This window comes from Charadrius vociferus, unplaced genomic scaffold (assembly GCF_000708025.1).
Source record: "Charadrius vociferus isolate BGI_N301 unplaced genomic scaffold, ASM70802v2 scaffold906, whole genome shotgun sequence".
Classification (NCBI taxonomy): domain Eukaryota; kingdom Metazoa; phylum Chordata; class Aves; order Charadriiformes; family Charadriidae; genus Charadrius; species Charadrius vociferus.
This window is the reverse complement of record NW_009648878.1, coordinates 1,182,901-1,195,751: the sequence shown is the minus strand read 5'-3', so window position 1 is coordinate 1,195,751 and position 12,851 is coordinate 1,182,901. Positions and strand designations below refer to the sequence as shown.

Below are 12,851 nucleotides of genomic sequence, written 5' to 3'. Positions count from 1 at the left end.
ATTTCACATAGAAATTAGAGTTGCTGGATTCAGTCTTTAGCCTAAAAGTTACAGGTCTGGACGTGTTGCAAAGAAAATAGGAACAAGCTGTTCTGTATGCCCACAGCTAAGATAATAAAAGGTTAAGATCCAGCAAGGAAGATTTAACATTTCCTAGTATCTACCTTAATCCTAATAATTCCAAACCCCTGCAAGAATTTGGAGAGGAAGAATGATCTTTATCATTACCACTTTCTTTCAGGGCAGCCAAGTCTCTGCCCTGCCACGGACAATGGAGATGCAGCTGATCCTGCCACACCATGGGATAAAAACAAGATGAGCCTTTGCTTTCGATTCCAGGGTTTCAGTATTTCTAACAGCACTATTTTTCAGAAATCTTCCAATTGAGTATCTGGAGTCTTTTAACCACAACTGGTTTTTGGCCAATCATGCTTTTGCTACCTCTTGTTCCTATTTTTACAGTGAAGTGAAAGACTTGCAAAGCTTACCAGTTTTACAGCATGTGAAAGCCGGTTTGATAACGCAACGTCAGGTAAAATGAAAGAAGGAAGCAGATTTTTCTTCCTGCTATTTAGTTTGAAACTGTTAATGGTTCTTAAAAGCTCAACTCCCGTTGCTTGTGCATATATTACCCTTAAGCGTCACAGCAAAGTTGAAAACGTATTAAAAAAATCAGTTCATCTTTTGAGTATTGATTTATTGTGTAATTAGCTTACTCCTTTTCCAAGCCTTCTTCCCTAATTTCCAAATTATGCGGCAGTTATTTCTGCGTGGTTAGACCAACAGACAGTAGAATCGGGTGCCAGGTCACGGTACGAATAGCAGTTATTAACAGAAGGGCCACAGAGGCATTAGGGGGGAGCATCGTCAGGAGTACCGACTGGGTTAAGACAGACGGTGGCTGGGAGGGGAAGGACAGCTGGAGCCACACTTGCAGCATGCCACTGCCATTCGCAAGGCGCAGGTTGAGGAGCAGCAGGCGTAGCCGGACAGACGGGCAGCAGAGGCTGTAGCTCAGGTCTGGGGTACCCAAGGCTTCTGCCCCTGGCAGAGCTGCGCTCCCGGAGAGCAACTTCAACTGAACCAACTCTTTCTTCAGAGCTGCAGCATCAGGCTGCCGCTCTCCAGGCTCAACAGGAGACTTGGTTGAGTAGAAAGCAGCGGCACCTTTCTTCCTTAAGGAAAATCATCATAGATCACATTCTTGTACCTCTTAGAATGTAAGATGTGTCAGTGAGATTATAACTGGATGCACTGCCTTACCTGGGAAAAGGCAGCATGATGGCATCCCCAATCCCAGGACTGAAATTTGGGCTCCTTGCTCCATGATGGGCCCTTCTGGCACCTCCACAGCACAGCAAGAATTTGAACATTTCTGCCTTTGGGCACCTAACTTTTAGTATGCAGCTTCTGCGACAGACGCCCGCTCCAAGACAATCCACACGGCCGTGCGGTACCCAGGAAATCCAGCACACCGGGCAGGGAGGCAGCTCAAGCAGGAGGAAGGAAAACTTTAAAATCCACTGCAGCCCAAAAGAATGAAAGGCAAGCATCCCTCCTGCACTCAAGAGCTCACGACTGATTGTTTTCAGTCAGGTTCATAAGCACTGTATTTGCAAAAGAGGAGATAACCTGGTTTTCTTTTAGCCACTTGTAAGAACATTTGCTCCAGGGAGATTGAGTCCTTTCTTTATGTCATGGGACCAAAACTCTCTTCTCTCCATCTGAGGAAAGCGGCCTAGGCTCCCCAGGTACGAGAGGCAACTTTCGCCTTGACAGACTGTTGCACCATAACTGGCAACCCCCCTGAGGATGTTCTTACTTGCTAAGAAAGGGACCATGAGCATGTTTTTCTGAACCCCTCCTCACAACACCGCTTGTCTTGCATTCATGGTGCTGTGCCAAAGCTGTAGCTCAGCCTTCTACGTGATCATCCCTAAGTGATTTCTGAAATAAGCCTGAAGGGTAACTCAACAGTTGAGTTGGCCACCGGAAATCTACTTATTAAAGGAAGTACTCTCAATTCCTTCACTGATGCCTACAGTAGCTGTACGCAGTCTAAGCTTGACGTTGAAAAACATTCAGCACGCTTAGATACAAAACTGAACGGAGTATTTACTACAAGTCATTATTGGCACGCGGAGCTGTCCCCTCAAACCAACCAAATCCTGCTTTAGCAGGCACATTCACAACCCTGTAAGCTGGAAGTTGTTTCCGAACCAAATTTATTTCAAACTACAGCCAGTCAGGCAAAAAATCCGTACGTGCTCCTCTTGACTTATGAGGAATAAACCCAACAGATTTGCCCCTGCACAACTTTATTGATTTGCAAGGAAAAGACACACAGAAAAGTCTAATGTGTTTACAGAATATTATCCTTTAAGGCAACGATTACCGCTCCTATCGGCTCTTGTGATGAGCACGTGGACAATATCACGCTGAGCAATACCTGTTACAGGTAAGCCAATCACAGTAGCAGTGGAAAATATTGCTAAGAAAACTGTCCAGGTATTAAACACTCATTTTCACAGAAGGAATAAAGTACATATTTCACAGTTCCTTTCCTTTAGCTGTGGAAAAAAAAAATGACTTTTTTTTGTTTAGATCTGATGCAAATTTTCCACTTTCAGAAAAAAAAAGTTTAAAGTTGACACCATTAGACAGAAACTGACACTTCAAGGTTATGAACAAACTAAGTTTAATCTAAACCTAGTTTACAGTTGCATCAGAGGAAGAACAGTTTCAGTCTTTCCAGTAAAGGAATGCAGCAGAAGCTATGTCTGCGTCAGCAAGTAATTCAGTACCATAGGAGTGAATCCACAGAATCAAACCGTTGACTTTCAGCCTCTATACCTACAGAGTCTAGAAATTTGAAGGCCATGTTTAACCTGATCCTCCAGCCATCCTCAACGCATAGGTGCTTTCAAGCTGCCTGAAGGAAGGGATTTACTCCCAAATCGCACAAACTACATCACTGCTGGAGTCGTCCCTTAAAGAGAACACATCTGTTCGGGTGTTCAGTCTCATAGCGCGCTTGTAACCCCGGGCTGAATGACCACTCACTAAGGAACCGCATTGCAGTGTTCCCAGCTGACCCAGACGGCAGAATTGCTTTCAGCACGTAGAGCATAAGAAGCAGTGGTGATGTAGCCAAAATTACAATGATTTTAAAGTTCCGTTCAACCTGCAGTATGAATTAAGACAGGCATACAAAAAAGGGCCTACGCAGGAGAAATTGAAAGCAGAATTGTCACTCCTTTGCAGATGTCCAAAAAGAACAATTGCTTACTTGCATAAGTTTAAAATTCCTTTGTCTAAAGGAGCACTGAGATGCATAGGATGTAATACACTTCATAAACACAAGCATTTTACAAGTCCATATTACAAGCCATGTCTAGTACATCAACATTCCACAATACAAAGCTTATCTTTATATTTAAAAATAGAATATAAACAAATAGTAATTCACATTAAGACAATCGCCACAGCAAAATTTCTTAGAGAAAGTGCTTTACCTACACAAAATACTCTAAAGCCTACCAAGCAAGCTCTGAAGTTCTCCAATTAAAAGGGGTATAAACAAGAACAGGCAAGTAACATCCGAAATTTTGAGGGAAATCAAGAACTTCAAGTGTGCCGTGTGCCTCAGCTGATACTCGAGTCAGCTTCATCTGGGGAGTCACTGCCCCTAAATATGACACAGCATACCATTTCGAAAAAGTAACAGAATAGTTGATTTACTTATAAATTGCTTTATTGAAGCTATAACTTAATAAATTTGATGTTCAAGGTGTAAAATTATCTCACAGACTAAAAATTAACACAACAGGAAAAAATATAAGCAATACAGATCTACTTATGTCACCCTACTGGTAGAATTGAACCTGTAAGATGCCATTCTTTGAAGATAAGGAATTAAGACTATCACAGGACTGAATAAACAGAGAGGGAAACACAGCAATAGAGTACTTCACAGTAAAATACCTCTTTATTAGGAATATATTTAAAATTAGCTTTTTATTTCAGGTAAGAAAAATAGCATTCTGACTTAGAGCCAGTGCTGATTCCGGTCACATGCAATATTCTAACAGCTAGAAAAGTTATTTGCACCGTTGTTGCCCATTAACAGTTCTCCTAAGTGTCCATTCACTGTCTTATATTTTTTAGCTTGTTCTTAAATATGCTGAAGAAATTCTTCAAACAAGGTTTGTATTTAGACCTTAGTTAAGACTGACAGGCTGACTTGACAGTGACTCAGCATCTGTTATTAGCTCACATACAGCTTTTATAAGCCGCCTTTTAGAGAACAACATGGTTCATTAGCCGATGTACGAAGACAATTAAGAGGGCAGCTCTCCAGGAAGACTGTGGTAGAACAAATCCCACTCTTCTACTATACAGTTTAGTACTGTAAAGTAGCAGCAATTTCAAGAACTTCAGTTAATTCCATACCCCTTTATAAGAGAGCACTGAAGAACAGAATATAGGGGTATTGCTATTACAATTCAAACAGCAAACTACTTTGTGTGTACACTTTTATACTCAGTACAAGTCTAGACCCTTTCTCTTGCTATGCTGTAACTTAACAGTTTAAGGTAATTAATTGGATCATGCTGTAAACAAAGATATAAAACCTTTGTGTAAGCTTTACTGGTTTAGAAGTGTGCATTAATACCTGCATTCCAAAAAAAAAAAAGCTGTTTCATTTTCCATCATGAGCACATAATTAGGTAGCATATTGTAAAACAGCTTTATCATCCACTTAAAAATGAAATCTATGCATTTCAGAGAAGTGTTATACAGCATTTGTAATGAAGACTGTGTTTTTAGATACCTGATGGCCATTTTCTACACAAGATATATCAAGACAGGGAAAGTATTCTTCACAGTCACACAAATGTGTTATTTTTGGTCTTGTAATTTCCTCCACCCTCTGTAGGCAATATGAAGCTAAAAGACACCTGCTTTAAGTAGATTTCCGTATGTAGATGTTCCTTAAGTGCAGATGGAAACAATGGATGATGATACTACAACAATCTCCAAATACACTGAGAAGAGCCAATAGGCCACAAGTTTGTGGCTGTTTTAAGTGGTATTTAAAAAAAAAAAAAAAAAGATAGAAACACCAAAAATAGACTATATCAGGAAGCAATCTGATACTCAAATAAATAGAAAATTTGCATTTTAATGTCACATTGAATTTTAGTACATTTCAATCCAAGAAAAAAATAAACTGACAGACATAGTAATGAGTACAGGATTATATATATTACAATATGCCTTGTTATAATACATTTGTGGCTTCATGATAAAAAACCCTCAAGGGCAGATGGAGTTTAAGCTCATTTAAGTAATTGTCAGGAACAAAGCATTAAATGCATTTCTGAAATAAGTACGTTTATTTAATTTCAAAATCTTAAACCAGTGTTAGATCTTGGCCTTTTTTTTTTTTTAAATTTAGTTACCATGGAGCAAGCTAAACAAGTATTCTGAAAGGTTTAAACGATATAGAAAACGCTTTTCCCAATTTTACATACAATGAAAGGATAGATGATTTCGAGAACAGCACCTATGGCTAACTCCATGTTGACCTTGACATAGAAATGCACATTACTCATCTCCACAAGGAATCCAGCAAATTTTGGAAGTTGTCCATCTCACATGAAAGCAAGAGAAAGGGATATCATATGCAAAAATATTTTTTGAACTGTTCTTAATGTGTAATTGAAAACTAAAGGCATGGTCTCTTCATTATAAAAAAATAAAGGTACAACAGAAACTCTAAAGGAAGATATTCAGCTATACTGAAGTTGCAACCCTCTGAAAAGAAAGAAAAAAGAAAAAAGTCAATAAGCTAAGCTTTGTGCTCTAACCAAACTACTTACAGTGATTTTCAATGGCAAAAGCCCATGCTGACTGGGTGATCTGACAGTTCCAAATACTTTTCATAATAATTTTTATTTGTATACAAGGACACTAGAATGATCCAGTCATGCAACGTTCACTTTAAGCATTCTGCATCTCTTTTCCAATCTTATAGCTAAGGATCTTGTTCCAGTCAATCTTGGTGCGGGTAACTGGCAACTGTCGACGTAAGGCCTTGAAAGTAGTGTCCGACATAGTCTGATAATTCTCACTGATAGCAGTCTGTTAAACACAAAGTCACACAAAACACATGAAGAACAGAATTAGGTTGTTATGTAAAAAGTTAAATGATTGAGTAATCTATTACGTCTTAAACAGGCTTAATGAAAATATACCAAATCAAAATATTCTATGAAGGAAAGCTGTTCGATCTAGATTGAAACTATGTGAAGATATTTAGCGAGACAGATGCAATAAACCTGACCGTAGCCTAGGTGTTTCAGCAAACCACAGTGTGCTTAATCAGCAGCATGAATGAAGTGCTGACCAGAGTTAGCTCCGATCATTTTAATTAAAGAGACCAAAGTCTTCCACTGTTTTTTCTGCAGGGATGGCAGAGTCAGTCTACAACATCGTATGAGCTTGAATATAATGCATTTGATACATACTTAGTAAATTTCCATTAAAGAGTATTTTTTTTTTTTTAAAACTGACAGAACATGGTGTCTAAAATTTACCTTATGTTTAAGACCTAACTGAACATGAATACACTTCTACAGAGGATATCCAGAACACCTATACTTTTCTAACTTTAAAATGACTAATTGAAATGAATAATGCTTACAGTCATATTTAGCAAAGCTGTCTAACAGAGTAGCCTCTGAACAGAATCTGTACAAAAATTCCACTTAAGGAATGCACAAATATTGAAAGAGATAAGAATTGCTGATATTTGATCACATTAGGGACTTTTCTGTTCTCAAAAAAATTACTTCTAATATAATGTTAAGTAGGTGAGTGCAATCACAAGAAGGTATGGAAAGGGAGGATACAGTTAATAGCAGCATGTAATCTATTTGCATTTGTACAGAACTGCATTATCTTAATATCAAAAGTTTGCTAATTGTAGAATACTAGCTTTGGTTAAGTATATGGTAATGTTATACATGTAAGTAAGGATACCGCGCGTGCTTCCAACATACCTGATATTCATTTTCTGCAGCCTCTACGATTTTTATAAATTCCTTTGCTGTCTGGGCTTCATTCTAGAAAAAGAGCATTTGAATTAGGTCTCATGTACAGCATGATTCTAAGACCAGCTGAATTATGTATTTTCCGTTAGTTATGAGAGATGTCAGGTAGGTTCCGTGAGAACACATGGTCATTTAGTGGTTAAACCAAAACTGAGCAAAACATTAATCCAAAAGGCATGTCATTCTTATTACATTTATATTATTATTATATTAAAAAAATAAACACAGTCCAACTGCAACAAGCATGAAGATTACTATGGAGTTCATTAAAATATTTTGATTAAAAATTCTATGGAACAGAACAGCATTTAGAAATATGACAATGCACATGCAACAAGTCTCTAAAATCATGTCATGTTAAATTTCCAGTAGAAATTCAGGAAAATTTAAAGAACACCAGCTAACCCAGAAATATGCATAATACAGCCAAAGAACTAAAAGAAATTTATCCACCTCTAAACATTCTGAATCTGGTGACTATGCTGAGGCAAAGACTACACTTTATATACCTGGTTTTCTAAAAACTTCCCCAAGTACATCTAGCAAAAATGAGGGTAAAATATACGCCAATGTCCAAATGTCATTACGACAGTGATGATCACAGCAGTTTCTTAGCTTTGGGCCTCATCCTTAAGTTGCAAGTGTGTGTTTGTTTTAAAAATAAAAAATGACCTGTCAGTCAATCTGGAGAAAAAAAAGCTGAAGTGCTTGAAAGAAGTGTCAAGAAGAAAGTGAGGGTTCATGAATTTTGAAACTTCCAACTCGGTGTTGGAGACATTCCTAAGGATGCTTTTGCAGAAGCTGTTGAAAGATAGGACTGTTCTTGCCCCACATAATCCCTTGTTCCTACAAAGGTAAAGACTGGGAGAAAACTATGGCAGCTTCAGTGACAACTGGTTCAAAGTTTCAATGAAACTCCAGCTAGCAGCTGTGAAAAGTGCTCCTGGACACTGCAGAAAGAGATGAAGGAGGTAGCAGCCAAGTAGAACAAAGGAAATGGTTTTGACTTTTCAGTGAACTGAGGCAGTGATTTCAAACGCTCTGTTAATCAAAGGAAGGATTCAGGGGTATGAGGTCTTATTTGGCTCAGACAGAAATTAGGGCTAAGAAAGTAACCTTCAGCAAAATTATTCATAACTCTAGCAACAAGAGAACTCTTCAGTCATTTATTTCAGTTGTGCCCATTGATGGTACAAAATTGCTTCTCTGCCAAACAACAAAAGAGGAGTCATTGCGGCTCCTTTTAATCTACCTACCACTCCTTCTGTGTGAAATAGGAACCTGTACAGCCTCTGCCTCCTATCAAGCTCAAACTCAAGGCTAAAAATCGGTAACCAGCAACATATTTGCTTTTGTTCTAGCGGGAGGTAGGAAAGTTATGTAAAAGATGTTTTTCTACTCGTCCGTCTTCTACTACTTTGCGTTAATAAATTGCGGAACAGGATCAAGTTTCTTCCCAATAGAAAGTGAAGCAAAAGCTATTGAAAGGAGAACTTCTTCCACATAGTCTGAGGCTTCCCTTCTCTTAGTTCAATGAAAGACTAAACAGATCCTTTTCGCTTAGGGGGTCAAAAGTAATTTTATAGCTACAGCTCCAGAAGCGTTATCAGTTGGCACCGCACTCACCCATTCTTTACAGGGCTGTTGCAGCTGAAAAGCCAACAAGCCTTGCTTTATATTAATAAACAATGTTCTTTATTGATGAATTTAGCTTTTGAGCCAAATTTGTCACTACTAGTTATTACCATTAAAGTACTTCTACTATTCACTTTTACAATTGCCCTTTGCCAGTTTAACTGCACTGGCTTAAGTTTTATTAAAGAACATTCCAACAGAAAATCTTACTGTTTATAAACACAATATCCAGTAGGGGAGAGGAACATTATTTCAAAAGTAGTAGTAGTTCATGATGCAACATGTACCTCTGGTACTATTCCCAAACAATTTTTATTTCTACTGTCTAGTCTTCATTACTATAATGATCCACTTGGAAAGAAGTTGAAAAAAAAAACCCAAACTTTAAATATAACGTGTGTTACATTTCTCAAGCCAAAGCATCTCTGAAAGGGCTTTTTGTACAGAAAAGCAAGAGACTGACAGCACCAGTTACAGACAGGGAGGAAATGGAGGGAAAATAACCACTACGGCTTCTCAACTGGTAGCGTTTGTTTACTATTTTTAGCATACTGGTCTTCTCCCCGTTAGCAAAGGAGGCAAACGCCTAGAGATTGTATGACTGAAGTGGGTTGTTATAACTCAAACCTCCTTCATATTAAAAAAAATTAATGGTATAGGTGACTTGGCAGACCAAAGTTTAAATACAACAGAAGTGCAGAAAGACTGACAGCAAGCTAATTAAGCTTTACAACCAAAGTTATTTTAGCTTATATAAGCCATGTGCAAGCATACACTAATATTTTTTTTTTTTAAACAGGAATTACATGTTAGGCAAAAGTAGTAAATATTACATACAAAATATTTATAAATCAGAACATTAATTCCCATTCATGCAAAAGAGCAAACTATCCTCCAAAGTTCTGAGGTTTTTTTCAAGCTTTCTTCTCTTTTTAAAGTAGAAAGTCTTTTCAATATACACACTAAGGTCTTTAAAGTTCACTTACAGACACTGTTAGAGAATCTTGTATGTCTTTATGGCTCACCAGCTGAACATTACCATCTTCATAATAGTGCACCTATACAAAATTAAACACAGAATCTCATATTAAATGTTATAGACCAACAATATATAGGAAAATCAAAGTACTGTATAACAAACCTATACAAATCAAACAAAAACCACACACAAAATGTTACAGAACAACAAAAACAAGTAGGAAAACCAAAATGTTGAAGAATTTAAATATTTTTGAGGGGAAATAGTAAAGAAGCTACTCTGGAAACATTTTTGTGTTGATGTGCTTTATGTAGTGTTTCATGCAAAGAAGTTTAGAATTATAGAATCATTTAGGTTGGAAAAGACCTTCAAGATCAAGTCCAACTGTACACCTAACACTGCCGAGTCCACCACTAAACCAAAGTTTTGATTAACATCATGAAGACGACTACATACTATTTATGTGATCTTACTAGAAACTCTTGAAATGTTGAAGATATATTTAGAGTGAGAATGGTTTTGACAAGGCTTCAGGATACTGTGAAATTGTTTTTTGCTTCACCCAAACTGTTTTCTAGGGACAGAGCAACATTAAGCTTCCCCTTCTAGATCTGCCTGGTTTCGATATTTTCATCTTAGATATAGCTCACAACAAAAGCCGGTATTTATCTAGACAAAGGAGCTCTTTGGGACAAAGTTTGCCAAGGTTAAATAGCAAAGCAGAATGAAATCTATTTACTCTTGAAATGTTATATCTTCAGAACAGCACCCTAGATTATTTTGCAGGAGGGAAAACACAGTAAAACTCTACCTAAGCTCTTAAATTCAGTTAGAAAGGATCTGAAAACATTCAGTTTCTAATGCAATTTTTGGAAAACTTAAAAAATAGGAAGCAGATATAAAGTTACATGTAATCATTCAAAATAAATGAATACAGAAGAGTTATGCAGCTCATTGGCATTTAGACACGTATCTTGAAAGATTTTTTACAATTTTTATGAAGTCAACATAGTTAACATAGCTGATGTTAAGAGGAATTAAGGCATTTTTGTCTCGCTCTATTAGGCAAGATAACATTTTAATTTGGAGATTAATGCACAATACTAGAATTTCATATATATTATGATCATGATGTGTGCAAGAGACACTCACTTTTATAAACAATAGAGAAAACATGACACAGAGTAAGACAGCTATACCTAAGCAAAAGAAAGGTTTCCTATATGAGAAAAAGCATTGTTTCCTATGATACATCGTACATTATTGTATTGCTTATTGTCAAATACTTGTTTTTCAACAAAAGGTATCATCCTAACTATAACATAAGCTTCTTTTCAAATCAAACTACTGGGTGACACTTCTGGCAGCCTTTTTCAATCCAGTTCCTAAAAGACAGGAAGCGCTTACTCAGTGCAAAATTCTGAGACCTCCCAATGAAACAGCAGAACCCAGAGAAGTATAGATCTCTCACAATCCACAGCGGGGGGCCTGAAGCTCCCCTGTACTTTGGGTCCAACATCAGCACAAACATCTTATCTGTCTCACTGAATCACACTCTTGGCAAACACTGAGGCCTAAAAACTACACAGGGATGAAAAGTCAAGTCTAATTCTGGGATGTGTTATATCTTATACAAAATATGAGAAGTAACTGTTCTGTACTATACCTCACTGCTGACATCCTTCTAGAATGCTAGGTCTGAGTTCAGAAGGCTACAAGAAGGATGATGTTTATGAACAGAACCTCTTGGAAAGGTTAACTAAGGAGGGATGAGAATAACAAATTATCTAAGAGATAAAATTAGTAACCAGTACACTTATCAGTTGTTTTCCATCACGGTTGGAGCACGTCAAGCACCAGAAGGACTTAGCTTTAGTAAAAGACTGCTGTTGCAGTTTTCCCCTTACATATAATTAAAAGAAAAATTAAACAATGGAAGAGATTAAGACACTTGAGAATGTCCTATATTAGAATTTATTAATAGAATTAAAAAAAGGAAGAAGTTGTGCAAATAGCCTTAAAAATACTGAATACAGCTGGAATTTTCCCAACACATTCATAAAAGGTCTTATCAGAAACAGGACTAGAGTCATATTGCTGTCAAAGATTCTGCAAATAACACTGAAATTTCAGTATTCTGAAATTTCATTTATGTTGTTGTGAGTTCATATTCTAGAAAATACTTTGCTCCTTAAAAAAACAAAACAAAACACCTTTTTTCGTTTGTTTGGAGGAGGGAAGGGAGAGCACTCCCACATACACTGAAGAAATTGTACACTATTTCTAAAAATTTGAAACTGAGTTCAAAATTTCTTCATGAAACAAGCAGTTCCTATACAAGCAAAAAAGTATTTTTAAATAAAAAAATTTTTTTCAACATTCCCCAAAACACAGACTTTAATCAAGACATTATTTACATTCATTAATTACATAAAATGGTAATAAAAAGACAAAATTGTCTGGTGCCCAAATTAAGATGCTGATTAAGACCTGACTAAATTCCCTGTTCAGGATATTTTCTAGGATACTGGGCTAACCTTTCCCAGAATTAGGTAGACACCTGCCTGCTTGTTCTGGAAAAATCTCTTAAGACATTTATCCAAAAAGTGCATGCTGTGGAAAAAAATGCCTGTTTTGCTGCAAGCTGCAGTTTACTTGGATTCTCCCAAAGTCTTGAGAAGTCGAAGTTATTTAGGGTGCTTACCATCACCATCTTGATCTGACAACACAATAATGGCTGTCCACATTTTGACTGTCATTCCAGCTGTTACAGAGTCTGCCCCAGAATGGGAAATCAGATTCAGCCCCCCTGCTTGGGTGGATCCGAACACATCTACTACATCCTGAAATAACATCCTAAGTCTCAGGCTATGGCTAGAAAAACATTCCATTGCATCTTCCTGAAGTCAGGTCACTAAGCAGTGAGGAACTGCAAAACTCACGGGGACACAAGAAGTGCAGGAAAAGAAAACTTGACTCTATGTCTTGTGCTACGCTGAAAGCCAGACTGTACTAAGACTCTCGTCCCAGATCCCAGAATTGTTTTTAATAAACTCCTGCAAGGTATGTGTACACATTCCAGGGAACCAGCCCAGGAAGTCAAGTCCCCCTGCCTACCA

General features: G+C 37.4%; 1 protein-coding gene across 1 annotated transcript in view; it reads right to left on the bottom strand.

Moving 5' to 3' along the window:
* Positions 1 to 5,165: 5,165 nt before the first annotated feature.
* Positions 5,166 to 12,851, bottom strand: part of CAPZA2 (capping protein (actin filament) muscle Z-line, alpha 2) — a 16,330-nt gene continuing 8,644 nt past the window's right edge. The window contains exons 7-9 of the mRNA XM_009887082.1: positions 9,740 to 9,811; positions 7,068 to 7,130; positions 5,166 to 6,147 (exon numbers count right to left, since the gene is read on the bottom strand). Coding sequence (XP_009885384.1) covers positions 6,007 to 6,147; positions 7,068 to 7,130; positions 9,740 to 9,811 — 276 coding nt within the window. The 3' untranslated portion in view covers positions 5,166 to 6,006. The remainder of the gene's footprint in view (positions 6,148 to 7,067; positions 7,131 to 9,739; positions 9,812 to 12,851) is intronic.